The sequence below is a fragment of the Berghia stephanieae genome, chromosome 6, assembly GCF_034508935.2.
Source record: "Berghia stephanieae isolate SIO BIC M18660-M18661 chromosome 6, UCSD_Bste_1.3, whole genome shotgun sequence".
Lineage (NCBI taxonomy): Eukaryota > Metazoa > Mollusca > Gastropoda > Nudibranchia > Aeolidiidae > Berghia > Berghia stephanieae.
The window spans coordinates 19,145,327-19,162,729 of NC_088365.1; the positions used below are offsets into that span (position 1 = coordinate 19,145,327).

The window sequence follows — 17,403 nt, forward strand, 5'->3', positions numbered from 1 at the left end:
TCTCTCTCTCTCTCTCTCTCTCTCTCTCTCTCTCTCTCTCTCTCTCTCTCTCTCTCTCTCTCTCTCTTCCCCCCCCCAGTCCTAACCAACAACAAATCACCCATCTTTGATGACATCCCTCTCCCCGTTTTGTTCATTGTTTTTGAGGGTTTTTTTCTCCCTTATCTATCCGTCCCATTTAATCATCTTTTCATTTGGCCTGTCTAGATTTTATTGTTCCTGTCTTAACATCATCCACTATATATCCCTCCCTCCCTCCCTGTTGATTTCATAATTTAATTTCAGTATTCAAATGTAATTTATTTTTTCTCTCATCGTTTTTTTTTGGGAGTGTTTTTGTCTGTCCCCCGAGGAATGCCAAGGGCTGAAACGCTGTAAGTCTTTTTTTGTTTTGTTTTTAAGGGTTTTACAGCACTTGCGACAAATTTAGGTCATTTCAGCGCCAGTGAAAAGGAAGAAATAGGACAGTAAAAAAAGACAAAGGGGAATGGTTCAAATAGGGAACAGAAGATTTCTAGGCATACGATCAGTGTACTTAAATTTGAGATCACCTAAAAGTTTCATCCAGACACAAACACAGGATCCCACGGAGGGGAATATATTCAGATGTTTACAAATCATGATATATTCACACAAAAAATATAACAGCATGTAACTGAAAGAGGATTTACATAGAAAAAGATTTCACTTCTCAAAATTATAAATTTTGACTGTTTCCCTTCCAGCCAAGGACTCCGGCCAGACAAAGATAGAAGAAAAAAACTAGGAAAAGAGATAGAAGGATAAAAGATGCAGTAAGTGCCAACCAGCCCATTATGGACATAAGACCCCAGTTAGTTTTATGTTTCAAATAGCATTACTTTCCTGGTGAAAGTAAAGGGAGTAATCAATTTCCTAAGATCTGTAATATGAGGAAAATCATAAAGCTATTTATCACTTTAGAATTTTTGCTGATTCTCATCAGTACTGACTTGGTGAATCAAAGAAAGAATATATTTTAACAACTGCTTTTGTGATATTACTTTTCTTCATTTTAGAATGCCAGGAAATTTTCTAAGCTGCCAGTCTCTTTTAAATGAATATTACCTCGATGACCCCAATCAATTGGTCGTTTCTATCCACAGCCAAATCCAAAATGCTGTTGGTTTTCAAGTCAAATGTCCCTGAGTTAAAAAACAAAAGAAAAAAGGAAAAAACCATTTGTTCAAGATGCAACACAAAGTAGAAAGCCATTTGGCCCTTGAGGTTAAATATGAATTTATACAGTGCCTAAACATCCAGTTATCGTTCTCTGCAGCACTTCATACGATAGAAACTGGTAAAAATAACAAACATAAATCCGTGCTGATGGTGACAAAAAGTGAAAAAGTAGGAAAATGTTGAACGATTGCCTTTAAGCCCCATTTTTACTGCACTAAACCACACTTTTAGAGCAATTGAGATGATAGACTATCATTGATACTCTAGTTAACTTCTGGAGAGTGGGAAACTGCACCTGTGTGTTCCACCACACATCAACTCTCCAATTGCTAGCACATTGTTTCGAGAAACTGTAATTTTTAAAAGGAGGCAATTCCTCCTCTGGACGCCAAAATCGCGGATTTCTGTGGATCCGAGGAAAACCATCAGCACTGAATAAATTCATGACACAACATAATAAGCATGCATATAGAAACAAATTCTAAGCTACATCCCCTTCATAAAAAATAATCCTTAAGAAACAATTCAGTCTTCAGACATTTCGTGAAAGATGATAAATTTTCACAGAACTTTGTACGAGGACTGAGTTGTGGGTCATCATTGTTTATATGGTGTTCGAGGACTTTAACAATTACTTGTCACTCTTTGGATAGAATGCTAGTCTATTGTAAAGTCATTTTCACCAAATCTAATAGCCCTTACCTCATCACGGCTGGCTGGACAGAGGACACTGTGTGCAAAACGCCTTTCATAAAGTGTCAAATTGCAGGCTCAAACCATCAGGACTAATTTACGTTTTTATGTTTTTAAGGGTTTTACGGCGCTTGAAACACATTAAGGTCATATCAGTGCCAGTAAAAAGGAAGAAAATGGGATAGTAAAAAGTTCTATAATTACAATAAAATATCCAAGAAAAGGGAAGACAAAGGGGAATTGGTTCAAATAAGAAACAGGTGTAGATTCCAAAAGCACTCTATCAAAGTACTTAGATTGAGATCACTAAAAGTCTCATCCAGACACAAGCACAGGTCCCCGCTAAGAGGAACACACTCAAATGTTTTACAAATCATATATAATATAAAGAAAGCATAATACAGTGCATAACAGAGAGATGATTTACAATGAAAAAAATATCATCTCCCAAAACTAACTATACATTAGACTCTTTCCCTCTCAGCCGGGGCATCTGGCCAGGACCAGGACAAAACCAAGTAATCTCATTCCCAGACAAAGACAAAGCATGTTGGAAAACAGATATAAAGGGATAGAAGAGACAGTATTACCCCCCTGCCCACTATGGGAGGTCAGGAACCCCAGACTACTTTATCTCATCGCGTTGTGGGTACAAGACCACAGAGACACACAAGATTCAAGACTAATTCAACTTCAAAACTCACCTATACCAGAATAATTGAAGGCGTCAAATGTCTTTAGAGTGGAGGCATAGTCACGTCTCATAAGTAAATCTCCAGACAAATCATCATCTACCCTAATCGCTGTGGAGTTAAAGAAACCTACAATAAATCCTGTTATTTTCATCAATTCTGTCGTATTCCTTTTTAAAAATAATGCACATAAAGAAAAGGCAGCTTTAAGTTCAACAATATTTAAAACATTTTAAAAACAGGGTCAAGTTCAACAATATATTTTTTTAATTTAATAAACGGGGTAATCAGAAATTTTGTCAACAAAGCAATGTACTGAAAAAATAAAGGAGCGCAATTTACCTCCGTCCAAGGAGAGAACAAGGTGGGTGGTAATCAGTGTAATTTTAAGCAAAACCAGAAAAAGTACCCATGCTGCAACCTTCTTTCTTTTTTTTTTTTTTTTAAATTTCTCTCTCTCTCTCTCTCTCTCTCTCTTTCCTTCTCCTCTGTTTTTCTTTCTTTTTCTTTTTATCTTTCTTTTCTTCTTCCCCACCCAGCTACAAAGTCAAAAGAAAGAAGTGCAATATCTTTTAATCAGGGATCCCACAACTTCAGGCAAAAACATTCCAGACCTTTTCCGGACCATAAACTTCACAATAGAAGGAAAGACTATAAAAAAGGATTTTAGATGTCCTATGAATAGTAAAATGTGCAGCAGATATGGTGAAAGAAAAGAGTTATGATAATGATGCAGGGGTCTTGGTTGCAGTTTTGTGGTAGCGATGATGATGATGATGTGGTGGTGGTTGTGGTAGTGATGATGAGATGAGGTTGTAGTATTTTTGTAGTGCTGGTAGTAATGATATGGTAGTGGTGGTGGTTGTTGTGTGGTGGTGGTGATAATGATGTGGAGGAGGTTGTAGCGGTAAGCACGATATGATGGTGGTGGTGGTGATAGCGATAATGATGGTTGCAAGAGTGATGGCATTGATTATGAGGATGTGGAGGAGAAGGTTGTAGTGATGATGAGTTGATGTTGATGGTGATGAATGGTGGTGGTGGTTGCAGTTATTAGTTATGGCGGTAGTGGTGATGATGATGATGATAATGATGATGATAATGATGATGATGATGATGATGATAATGATGATGATGATAGTGGTAGTAGTGATGTTGACCTAACAAATTCCCAACCATTTCCAAACCCATGTATGTACCCAACGAATGGCTGAATGGCTGAAAAGGAATGTAATAATAGTTATAAAGATTATTTGCTTACCATATATAACATCTCCTCCATGATTAAATAGAATTTGGCATTGGTCTAATTCAGGCACTGTGTGAAGAAGTCTAAATGTGCGGATATCCCACTAAAGATTGTTAAGGAAAGAACCATTCATAAACTATTATTTCTACTTTGATTAATTGATGTCCAAGATTTGATCCCTGGCTAAGCAAGGATGATTTTAAGGGATCATTCTTCCTCATTCTTCTTTTTTCTAATCAGACTATATCATACATATCTTTCCATCACTGTCCACTTCTTAGGTGTGGTGACTTGGAAGCTTTCTAACTTATGTGGTAACAAAATGTAAACATTTAGGGACTTTCAAGACTAGGTGATATCTCCCGAAAGTAAAGGAATCTCATTAATGGCAAATCATTTAATATTCCAAAAATAGACCTTGCAAAGCCCCAGGTTTGAGAGTTTTCAAGATGAGTCAATTTAATTGATTAATATTTGAAGGACGAGATTTTAGGCATTTTTTAAAGAATACGGCAGTTTTGAATTGGGTCCGCGAATGCGAAGAAGAAGAATTTAGGATCAAAATGTTCAGAATCACTGAATATGAGTTTTTCAATGGTTTTGAGCAAGTAAATTTTCTACACGTTAAAAAAAAAATGGTTTTAAATATTATGATCTAGGGGCAGCGTGGCTCAGCGGTACGGGCTTTGCTTCGTACCCGAAAGGTACCAAGTTCCATTACCCGCTGCGCTGTGTGGCCTTGAGTATGTCACCTCGCCCTAGCTCAATTTGCGCGCTGCACTGCGGCTGACGCCTGGATTATTCCAGTCTTCCCTTGGAATAGACCCTAGAGACAAATTTCCCCTATGGGATGAATAAAGGGAATTTTATTTTATTTATTTTATTTAATAGTCAATCTCAATCCAGTTTGGGGGTCTTGACAGTTCAGTTGTTACACAAGCAAAGGTACTGGTGTTGATATCTGGTCAAGAAGAGTTTTTTTTGGGGTTTTTTTTTTTTTTAACCATTTGTCTTCCAAACAGTGATTGGGTAGTTGAATGTATGAAATCTGGTAGAAAGTAATACGCTTCAACAGTCATGACGTCACTTCCCTCGTAATGACGCATGGTAACTTAGTAACTGGCTCTAAACTATCGGAACAATGGCGGACGCCCTTATGAAATAATATTTCTCCGACGAGCATAATGGCGGACGCCCTTATGAAACATTTCTCTGACGAGTATAAAAGTGTATCCAGAGGAGAAAAACATTATAAAGATGATCTTGTTTTGACTTTTACACATTCTGATCACAAGACATATGAAAAGTTCTAGCCAGCATGAAGAATAAAAAGTACATATTTTCTTTGTTCAGAACCATGATGGCCGCCATTGCTGAGCGACGTGATATCAGACTATTGAATCCAATTGGCTATAGACTAGTCCCCTACCAACGGGTAGCACGCAGTTGTTTTCATCCATCTCATGCTACAGAATTCAGGAAAAACTTTGGGGCTCTGTGGGCTTTTAGACAGAGATTTTTATTTTTTTTTAAACCGAGTTTAGATTGAGGGAGAGGGTCAAATTTAAGTATGAAACAATAGGATACAATTTCCGAATTGATGACGACTTCAAGACCACCGGGATGGAAACAGCCACTAGTGTACTGGTTGAACTTGTCAAACTTATAGATCAACTTGTTAGAGCGGACATCCCACAAATTTCCATCGTTCAGAACCAGGTCATCTGTTGGGTTGAACGAAGCCACATTAAATTTATAGTTGTTGGCTTTGCTCTCATCGTACAATGTCTGCACTTTGGTGCCAGCTGCTGTGTCGTAGATCTGTTAAAAACAATACATTTTGATGATGTCATTGATGATGATGATCATGATGATGACAACGAAGACGACGATGATGGTAATGATAACAATTATGTACATTTAGTATAGCGCTTTCTATGCAATTGCATCTCGAAGCGCTTTACAATAAAAATACAATTCATTGAATAATAATAAAATGATAAAACACAGCATAATTAGCATGACACAGATTACATGATTATATGAGTAAAAGTATTTTTCGAATAAGAAAGATGCACTTTGAATGTTTCCATTGTTTGCTTTTCTCTGATCTACCTGGGCAGAACGTTCCAGACTTTTGAGCAAAAAAAAATTGAAAGAGCGAGAATTTGACTTCTTTTTAGTCAGGTCCAAAAGATAGTGGGGGGCAAGGCTATTTAAGCATTTAAAATGATGATAATGATGACGGTGGTGGTGGTGGTGGTGACAATGATGACAAGGATGATGATGATGATGACGATGATGATGAAGATGATGACGATGATGATGAAGACAGAGACAACACAGATAATCATCTTACCGTAGCTACAAAATCTTTAGTACCAATGAATCTGTCGTGACTGAGATTGGCCAGGGTGGCATGATGTTCATCAAATCTATACCTGAAATAAGAAATACATAATATAGCTGAATTGCCTATAAAAATATTTTTTTATTGAATGAAGCACGCAATCTGGAATGCTGCAATGTATCTCACATACTTACAAATGTAAAATTATTCTGCTTGGTATTTTCATATCATCTAACAGCATGAAATGATTTACACATTTATGTCCCATTCAATCAATACAAAAACGTCAGCATTTATATAGCACAATTTCCACTAAATGTGGTCGAAGTGCTTTACAAGGGGTCCCTAGCTAACAGCAACAATTAACATGTAGGTCTGTAAACAGCCATTTAATCATTTTATAATGAGTGCTGTAAGAGAATGTGAATAAAGAAGCTTTTCCAAGGACTCAACAATGTGTTGTTCAGAGCAGGCAAAAACCCTGGACCTCTCAACAGTTTCTTAGAAAATAGAATGTCCTGATAAAATCAGGACAGCATGGCTCAGTGGTACAGTCTTTCAGAGACGCCAACATTAAATTTCACTCACAGGAGTTTCAGCCACCACTCATAGGAATTTCCATGCCGAAAGAGGAATTTCCGCGCACAAACAAAAAGGAATTGGAATGGTATTTGGCATTGTGTTTACATATTGTATAGTTCTAAATAGATAACTGATTAGAATTACAGTGTATATTATGATACATAAACACATTGCAAATTACAATCCCAAAGTTTCCTTATTTCAAATGAAGTAAAGCGCCAAAACCTAATGGTAGAGATTGTAGTACTGGTGGTAGTGAGGATGATGTGGTGTGGTGGTTGTAGTAATAGTGGTAGAGATGATGAAGATGTGATAATGGTTGATGTTGTAGTTGCAGTGGTAGTGATGATGATGTGGTGGTGGTTGAAGTAGTATTGGTAGTGATGATGATGTGGTGATGATGGTGGTTGTAGTAGTGGTGGTAGTGATGATGATGTGGTGGTGGTTGTAGTAATGGTGGTAGTGATGATGATGTGGTGGTGGTTATGGTAGTATTAGTGGTAGTGATGATGTGGTGGTGTGGTTGTAGTAGTATCAGTGGTAGTGATGATGTGGTGGTGGTGGTTGTAGTAGTAGTGGTAATGATGATGTGGTGGTGGTGGTTGTAGTAGTAGTGGTAATGATGATGTGGTGGTGGTGGTTGTAGTAGTAGTGGTAGTGATGATGTGGTGGTGGTGGTTGTAGTAGTAGTGGTAATGATGATGTGGTGGTGGTGGTTGTAGTAGTAGTGGTAGTGATGATGATGTGGTGGTGGTGGTTGTAGTAGTAGTGGTGATGATGATGTGGTGGTGGTGGTGGTATTGTAGTATTAGTGGTAGTGGTGGTGGTGGTTGTAGTAGTAGTGGTAGTGATGATGTGGTGGTGGTGGTTGTAGTAGTAGCGGTAATGATGATGTGGTGGTGGTGGTTGTAGTAGTAGTGGTAGTGATGATGTGGTGGTGGTGGTTGTAGTAGTAGTGGTAATGATGATGTGGTGGTGGTGGTTGTAGTAGTGGTAATGATGATGTGTGGTGGTGGTGGTTGTAGTAGTAGTGGTAGTGATGATGATGTGGTGGTGGTGGTTGTAGTAGTAGTGGTAATGATGATGTGGTGGTGGTGGTTGTAGTAGTAGCGGTAATGATGGTGTGGTGGTGGTGGTTGTAGTAGTAGTGGTAGTGATGATGATGTGGTCGTGATGGTTGTAGTAGTAGTGGTTGTGATGATGATGTGGTCGTGGTGGTTTTAATGGTGATGGTGGTAGTGGTAGTGATGATAATGATGTGGTGGTGGTGGTTGAAGAAGTAGTTGTGGTAATGATGATGGTGTGGTGGTGGTGGTGGTTGTAGTAGTAGTGGTGGTGATGATGATGTGGTGGTGGTTGCAGTAGTAGTGGTGGTGATGATGGTTGTAATACTAGTGGTAATGATGATGATGTGGTGGTTGGAAGGGGGGGGGGGGTATCCTTGGAACAAATTGACCTCACCGGAATTTGACGGAAGTTGCCCGGAGCCTGGAATTTTTTGCTCCAGACCGGAGTTTTTTCCGGTGAAACCGGAGTTTTGGCATCACTGAGTCTTTGCTTCGTCCCCAAAAGGTACCGAGTTCGAATTCCGCTACGTTGTGTGGCCTTGAGCAAGTCACCTCGCTCTAGCTCAGTTGCGGCGCTGCACTGTGGCTGACGCCTGAGTTATTCCAGTCTTCTCTTGGAATAGACCCTAGAGACAAATTTCCCCTATGGGATGAATAAAGGGAATTATATATATATTTTTTTTTTTAATTATATAAAATACTCAACAAAGATGAGCTGTGGATAAGAAAAGTTACTGCCTTGTGCATAGAACATGTATTTGACAAGTGCCAAAGGAAACCACCATCACAACAAACTTACTTCAACACACAGGTATCTGTATCTCTCTTGAATCCCCAGAGGGCACTGTTTTGGGAAGCACCCCATGTACTTGTTATGATAAGATCTGGATCCTAAAATAAAAACAATGAAACAATGTATTTAAAATATTTACAGGAGATGATAGAAAGAAATAAAAATGCATCTAAGTATCTACACAAGGGTGGATTGTTTTGGTTTTTTTCTTTATTCAAAAATTGACGATGACCATCAGTTTCAGCATTTTTTAAATTTTAAAATTGACAATGAGTTTTAATATTTCAAGTTTCCCTTTTTTTTTTCTACCTTTTGAACAACGTTGAGTTCTGGATGATTAAAATGGTTGTTAGAGTATTTAAAATGAGATCAACTCGTTTTTTACTTTTCGTATCACATTTGCAATTATAGAGATTTAAATAAATAAATCTCATTATGCAAGTGCTGGGTGATTTCACATCAATTGCTTTGATACTCGAATAGATTGAAGTTAATATAAATAATACAGATAATTTTAGTGTTTTTTTTAGTCATGTATCATTGCATGTACATTGTCAAAATTTGTGAAGGACCTTTACCCAAGTCAGTATTTTTGCACAGAAACCTATCTAAAGATTGAAAAAATACACTACCATTATTTCAAAACTTACCACCATAGATGTGTTGATTTGGATGACAGGGGAGGAATGACAAATAGTGCTGACGTAATCATCCTGGAGAAACAAGGAAACTATCATTTCATTTTTCCTTCACCAGCATCAGGGTATGAGTGTTATTAACATTATAGATTGTGATATCGTAACGGGCTTTTATCATAACTTTGTACTAATTTCATTTATCTTTTCTTCTTTTGATCTATGTTTCCATTAAAATACTAAATATTGGAGAAAGTCTAATAATTTTTTTAAAAACTGAATTGAAGCAGATTGTTGTTTGTAAGGGTTTTACAGCTTTTGCAACAAATTTAGGTTATATCAGCACCAGAAGCGGATTTATTGAATATGTGTAAATATATCTTTAAACGCTTTGAGAACGTCAAAGTAATGTTGAGTTCTAAACTGCAAAGTAAACATGTAAATGTTGCTGCTCGAAGCTCCAAGAAATAAATAAAGCGTGAAATTGAGTGTAAGCCTCAATTTAATTACAAAAACAGATCAAATGAACATTTCGGGTTTCCCCTTTATCAACAAAACAGGATGAATGAAACAACAGATGAATAAACAAAACATTGGTTGGCAGAGGAAATTTCCTACCAACCAATGTTTTGTTTATTCATCTTAACTACGCCACTACCACATTATCTCATTCATCTGTAGTGTTTCATTCATCCCGTTTTGTTGATAAAGGGGAAACCCGAAACGTTCATTTGATCTGGTTTTGTAATAAAATTGAAGCTTACATTCAATTTCACATTATTATTTAAAGTAAACAACAGGGCAATAAGATTCAACACAATGATACTGGCTGCTAATACAATTTGTTATTTTTATTAAGTTATTAAGGGTTTTACGGCACTTCCAACACATTTAGGTTATATCAGCGCCAGTAAAAAGGAAGAAAATGGGATAGTAAAACGTTCTAGAATTACAATTGAAGCGTCCAAGAGAAATTAAGACATAGGGGAACTGGGAACAAATAGGGATCAGATGTAGATTCCAAGAGCATATCACCAATGTACTTACTTTGAGATCACCTATAAGTCTCATCCGGACACAAGAACAAAATCCAACAAAGAGGAACACACTCAAATGCTTACATTATACATTAAAAAATAACAAATATACTAATACATAACAGAGAGATGATTTACAAGGAAAATAACATCATCTCCCAAAACAATAACTGTGCATTTGACTGTTTCCCTCCCAGCCAGGACTCCGACCAGGGCCAGGAAAAAAACTAAGTAATCTCATTCCAAGACAAAGACAGAAAGCATGTTGGAAAACAGATATAAGGGGATAGAAGACACACTGTGTACCTCCCTGCCCGCTATGGGAGGTCAAGATCCCCACCCAGGCAAATACAATTTCAAAAATTTGCCACCCATCTCACCTGCTGAATTAAAACGAGTATACTTCTTCATATATCAATCTTTTGGAATTTTTGCTTCTCAATAATAACTGAATAATATGAGAAAGTGACAACAAATTTCCACAGTATAGATGATGTGCCAAATTGAAAACTTCAAAATTAGTAATTTCTGAAACTGTGTAAGTTCAACCATAATTATCATTATTATTATTATCATAATTATTATTATTATTATTATTATTATTATTATTATTATTATTATTATTATTATTATTATTATTATTATTATCATTATTATAGTAGTATTAGTAGTAGTAGTAGTATTAGTAGTAGTAGTAGTAGTAGTAGTTGTAGTATTAGTAGTAGTAGTAGTAGTAGTAGTAGTAGTAGTAGTAGTAGTAGTAGTAGTAGTAGTAGTAGTAGTAGTTGTTCTTCTTCATCCTATCATTATTATTATTATTATTTCAGACCTGCCAACTTTTCCAGGATAAGAAGTGTTTTCCATGACACTAAAAAGGGTATTTTTGGAAGAAAAAAAAGTGTATTTTGTCCGCACATGTGGAAATAAAGTGCGCACTATACAAAAATTTATATAAAAGCTAACATCAATCCCAAATTAAAATAAACTCTGATCTTCATCATTCAAGCAATCTCTAGTGATTACAAAAATATCGATTTATCGAGAAACTAAAACTTAATGGTCATTCAAAATTAGCATAAGGCTCAGAAATTGCTTTTTTTTTGTTTGTTTGTTGCTTTAGGTCTCTTCCAACACAATTGAGGTTATATGAGAGACCGCTGAAACAAAAAAACAAGCAATCTAACAAAAATAGTACAAATGTAAATCAAAATCATAACCTAAAGATATCATAAGCTAAATTATAAATAACCAAGAACAAACAGGCAGAAGATTTACAGAAAAAAAAATATCCCCTGTCAAAAATACAATCACAAACCAAAGAAGCAGGATAGGCTAGTAAAGAGAAGAAGAAACGACATCACTATCGGATCGTACACCCATGCGAACATCATAGGTATATGATTCAAGGGTGATGCTCCCATCCAACCACCCGCTCAGAAATTGCAATATCAAAGGAAATTGCTTTCGAAACACTCAAAGAAATGACCAAAAGACCCTTAACATGTTGGTAGTATTGATGCTAGTGTCAGTGTGAAGAAGTGTTGGTTGTTGTAGCGATGGTGCTCTAGTGGTAGTGGTGGTGATGATGATGAAGCTGTGGTGGCGGTGATGGTAGAAATGATGTGGTGGTGGTTGCGGCAGTGACAATGCTGTGATGGCAGTTGTAGAAGTGGGGATGTCATGATGTTGATGGTAAGAGATGCTGATGTACCAAATGAAGTTGTGATGGTGATATCTGCTAGCCCAGTACATCAGTTATGAGAAAGTTTTGAGATAAAATATCTGGGAGAGTCGTCTTCAATTCAATAGATGACAATTTGCAACAGAAGCAAGATATTTTCCATATATGTTATCTAATGATCCACCTCTCTCTCTCTCTTTTTTTTTTTTTTTTTGAGCATTCACTACTACTCCTCCTCCTCCTCCTACTACTACTATTACTTCTATATACTACTAATACTATTACTTTGGTCAAACGATGGGAAATTCGCAAAGTATGTAATATGCAGAGACAAGTTAAATACTTCTAAAATGGTTCTAAAAAATTCATTTTGAACCAAATACCTTTCCTAAAGCTGCCAACTTTGTAATTCAAGACTCGTACAAAATAATAAAGAAAAAAAAAGATCATTATAAATTTTATAAATCAAAATAGAGTAATTTAGTTATTATAAAGGGAAATAACCCATTTATGTTTAACTTAATTAGCAATACAGTTTTTAATTGAAGGCTTCATAGTCAAAGATGTTAGTTCAATTAAATTTTCACTTAAAATTTTCTATTTAATAAGTGGCAAAAGTTTAAATGTGGTCTGAGACTATTTAAAGTATAAAACAAGCTTATATGCATAATTCTATGCAAATCCTCAAAAATGTATGAGAAAAATATTGGTGAAAACCGGCATCATATAAGCAACTGAAATGTTAACTATAGTATTAAATGTGATGCATCATTCATTCAGAAACACAGTCAACAGTTGGTGTACGATACGTGTGTATCAATGCATCAAATGTATCATCAACATCATTCACATCACATATCTTTTAAAAAATCGTATTAAATCCACGAAAACCGGCGTATTCAGGGTCCAAAAATCGTACTAAAATATGATTAATCGTACTGGTTGGCAGGTCTGTTATTTAAGTATTACTAAGAATTAAGAATTCATAAATTTCCATAAAATTCCGTATTTGGCCATGAAATTTGTGTAAAATTACGAAAAATTCGTAAGATTCGGCAGGTATGGATAGCACTGGATGCTCAAAAAGGTAAATTAATTACATTAAACTGTAACAGATAAAACAATGTATTTCAATTGCGATTTTCATTGGAGAATAACGTGATGATCTCTTGTTTTTCAATGTTGCAAAATGCCTTAAAATAGGGTTTGTAAAAGATAACTTACACTAGTAGCACTGACAGGTACTGCTCGTAACTCTCCGGCAAACGAACCAATAAACATTGAATCTCCACCACACTGAAATAAAATACATAGAGAAAAAATTTACTAGTTACTTATAATATCAAAACCAGAGCAAAAAGTATTATCAGTATGCAAATTGTGACGATGGCCTCATAGTTACCTCAGATTCCGCTTTAAAAACGTCGAAATACTTACTTTCAATGTCATTTTAATAAGTAAAATGGTAAATAAAATGAGAGGAATTTGTTCTTCAGTAAGTGAGAAAGAAATGTCACAGGTCTATTGAGCTTAGTTTATTTTTTTTGTAACTATTTTCTATCTTGCTACAAATTTTTGAGCATATTAATATGTTATTATTGTTATTAGTATTGTTTTTATACATTTTCTAAATAACTAATTGTAAAGTTATGATATGCTCAACACATTTTCCTTTATAACTATTGAAACTATTTCCCTTTCTACATATATATTGTAAATGTGAATATTAAATCAAAAGGAATGAAATTTTCTTAAAATTAAAAAAAAAATAAAAAAATGTCCTCACATCAAAAGCGCAACATGCCAGTCCATCACCTGAAGTGTCTCTGTAGTTTGTCAGCAAACAAATTCTGAAGAGAAAAAAAAAAGCCCCAAATAAATAAAGACTGTACCAGCACATACACCAAAACTATAAATCTGTATGAAATAAGTCACTGAAATGACTGATTGATATCAAGTTTGAACTTTCTTCTTGATTACACCTGACTGAAGGACGATATTCAATTCTGTCAACACATTACGAAACAAATACAAAGGCTCAGGATGTAGTTGATAGTTGCATGATTATTTTTCAAGCTATGCCATTTATCCTGGCCAAAAGTTAAGGCTTTGAGTCAGAGAACAATTGTTACCATTTAACCTGCTATGTTTCCTTGCTTCATTTTAACTCACTCAACCCTAACACCGACTATATCCGTATTATACCCGGGGTTACTTTTACCTCATGCCTATTTATTACATTTTTTCTGAGACAAATTATAGGTGTAGTATCAAAGCTAATGTTTTTAGATTTTACATGTTAATGGTAGTTGAATAAAGCTATCTATGTACATGTTCATTTTTAATACATTTTTACCTATTTTCAAAAGTAGCAAAAATCTCTAGGGTTGAGTGAGTTTAAAGGTCACTTTAAGTGCCAGTAAAAAGGAAGATGATAGAATAGTCAAAAGATCCAGCTGTCAAACAACAAAGAAACACGTCGGATAAAGGGGACTAATTTACGTAAACCTCAGTAGATACAAGAGAATCAGATCCTTGTTACTAGTTTGTAATCACAAAAATGCCCCACATTGACACTGCTACAGGATCACCACTAAAAGGGATACACTCAGATGGTTACAAAATAAATATATTAATTAAAAATCTAACAATGACAGTAAAGAGATGATTACAAGGTATTAAAAAAAAATATACTGACTTATATAGATAAATAATATCAAAGTTTCCCCTCTAAGTAAAAGACTCCTGGCAAGGGCCCAGTTGAGATCCTTTGTTTTGTTTTTAAGGGTTTTACAGCGCTTGCAACACATTTTGGTCATATCAGCGCCAGTAAAAAGGAAGAAAATGGGATAGTAAAAAGTGAGATCACCAATAAGTCTCATCTGGACACAAGCACGGCCCCCACTAAGAGGTTTTTTTTTGGTTTGTTTGTTGCTTTAGGTCTCTTCCAACACAATTGAGGTTATATGAGAGACCGCTGAAACAAAAAAAACAAGAAATCTAACAAAAATAGTACAAATGTAAATCAAAATCATAACCTAAAGATATCATAAGCTAAATTATAAATAACCAAGAACAAACAGGCAGAAGATTTACAGAAAACAAAATATCCCCTGTCAAAAATACAATCACAAACCAAAGAAGCAGGATAAGCTAGTAAAGAGAAGAAGAAACGACATCACTATCGGATCGTACACCCATGCGAACATCATAGGTATATGATTCAAGAGTGATGCTCCCATCCAACCAACCGCCCCCACTAAGAGGAACACACTCAAATGCTTACATTATAAATTATAACAAATATAATAATACATAACAGAGAGATGATTTACAAGGAAAAAAATATCATCTCCAATACAATAACTATGCATTTGACTGTTTCCTTCCCAGCCATGACCCCGACCAGGGCCAGGACAAAACCAAGCAATCTCATTCCAAGACAAAGACAGAATGCAAGTTGGAAAACAGATATAGGGGGATAGAAGACACAATAAGTACCTCCCTGCCCACTATGGGAGGTAGGCAGTTGAGATCAAATAATCCCATTCTAGAGCAGGGACAAAAAGGCATGTGGAAAAGATAAATGAATTAGAGGGGTAGGAGAATTATCAAGGATGTGAACCGATGAAGAATCATCAGACACCAGGAGGTGGAGGTAGATTCTAACTTTGCTCTGCTCACCCCTTTACCTGGTTTCATGATAACTTTAAATCTAAGAATACATATAAATCTCTTTTCTTGAGCCCTCTGTGACAAGAACAGAATCTGGTACTTGTGGTAACCAGAAATAAAATCTTACTTGGAATACAAGTATCTCCTTGTAAAGCGCAGACCATTAGGACCTCCATGAGGCGGTCGAATCTGAAAGAAATCAAATTGCAACATTATACAAGTCAACATTAGAAAATTATATCTATTATAGTCGTATATCGTTATTTTTTAGTTGGGAAATGATCATTTGCAGAAATAAGACGACAATCAGCTAGTATCTAAAAATCCTTAATTTCCCACAATGGCCTTTTTTATTCTTTTAATTTTATCATTTCCATTTCTTCTTTCTTTATTTTTTTTTTCTTTTTCTTTCTTGTGATGCTTTTTTGGTGTTCGCTTTCCTTAATGCCTTCAAATTAAGGACTATCTATCGTAAGTTTAAAATTTCACAATTTGACAATTTCAACTATACTGCTGTATGATGCCACCTTAAAACAAGTCTCATTGGCATTCGATTTCAGTACACAAAAATAAAGAAAGAAATAACAAAACAAAAAAACAGACTAAAATTTAAAACGTGAATTACAATAATTATAAAATTAAAGAGAAACCAATTACTAGCATTGTGCTTAAAATTATCTCCATTAATTTCTCGTGTCTGTCTTCAACATTGCAGAGTGAATACATTTCACCATTGAATAGATTATATTCTATACTATATGCTCTGAGTTGTACCTGGTTGAAGAATGCCATAGTGTGAAAGCTAGGATGAGAGAGAATTGTGAATCATTCGATTTTACCTGTCGGTCAAATATCCTGCTGCCGATCGACACAGAAGCACTGTTTTTGGCCAATGGCTCTGGACACTGATGAGGTCTAGAAAACAGAAAAAGCATCATTATCAAGGGTGGAGAGGTTAATCAAATCTACACCAATATATTAGAAAGACTAACTAAATTGGAATAAAAAGATTTGATGAGATATGAGACCATTGTTGACAAAATGATGATTAAAGCATACCAAAATAGAAACCCTATTTATCTATATCTCCCACGCCTCTCTTAACTGATCATTGAAGTCTCGAGTTTATGAATCTGTGACAAATGTATTTCATGAAAATAAAAAAAGGTGTTTTATAATAGTACACCAATCAGCAGATGTAGTTTGGACCCACAAATAGCTTGCTGCCAAATCCATCCCTGTTAGACAAAATAGAAATAGTCCTAACTGAAATAGATATGTCTGGACGCACTAATGGCTTGCTGCCAAATCCATCCCTGTTAGACAAAATAGAAATAGTCCTAACTGAAATAGATATGTCTGGACGCACTAATGGCTTGCTGCCAAATCCATCCCTGTTAGACAAAATAGAAATAGTCCTAACTGAAATAGATATGTCTGTCGACTTCAATACCATCAATCACAATCCTTGTTGAAGATTATGGAAGAAATAGTTCTGGAAGACAAAGTTAGATTAATCTGATTCCTAATAAGTGAAACCTGGATAACTACCAAAATAATCGGTGCCTTGGAAGATAAATCATTCCTTGGCAACATTAGTACACAAGGAGACAGTTTGATTTATTTATAATTTACCTAGAAAATACTTTAAAAGATGAGCAAAAAATAAATTGCTTGTCAATAATAATAATGATAAAAGGCTAAACACAAAATATGGTTCCACAAGGATAACTGATTTACATCGTTTTA

At 35.5% G+C, this 17,403-nt stretch overlaps 1 protein-coding gene across 10 annotated transcripts in view; it reads right to left on the reverse strand.

The window, feature by feature from the left end:
- Nucleotides 1-17,403, reverse strand: part of LOC144974618 (DDB1- and CUL4-associated factor 1-like) — a 58,207-nt gene that overhangs the window by 4,048 nt on the left and 36,756 nt on the right. For 5 of the 10 annotated variants that reach the window (XM_078917661.1, XM_078917659.1, XM_078917660.1 and 2 more), the window contains exons 27-38: nt 16,494-16,569; nt 15,782-15,843; nt 13,766-13,829; nt 13,204-13,275; nt 11,128-11,166; nt 9,277-9,339; nt 8,633-8,724; nt 6,194-6,275; nt 5,422-5,655; nt 3,847-3,937; nt 2,598-2,696; nt 1,087-1,163 (exon numbers count right to left, since the gene is read on the reverse strand). In XM_078917661.1, coding sequence (XP_078773787.1) covers nt 1,087-1,163; nt 2,598-2,696; nt 3,847-3,937; nt 5,422-5,655; nt 6,194-6,275; nt 8,633-8,724; nt 9,277-9,339; nt 11,128-11,166; nt 13,204-13,275; nt 13,766-13,829; nt 15,782-15,843; nt 16,494-16,569 — 1,051 coding nt within the window. The remainder of the gene's footprint in view (nt 1-1,086; nt 1,164-2,597; nt 2,697-3,846; nt 3,938-5,421; nt 5,656-6,193; nt 6,276-8,632; nt 8,725-9,276; nt 9,340-11,127; nt 11,167-13,203; nt 13,276-13,765; nt 13,830-15,781; nt 15,844-16,493; nt 16,570-17,403) is intronic. The other 5 variants (XM_078917667.1, XM_078917666.1, XM_078917668.1 and 2 more) reach the window with 1 other exon arrangement.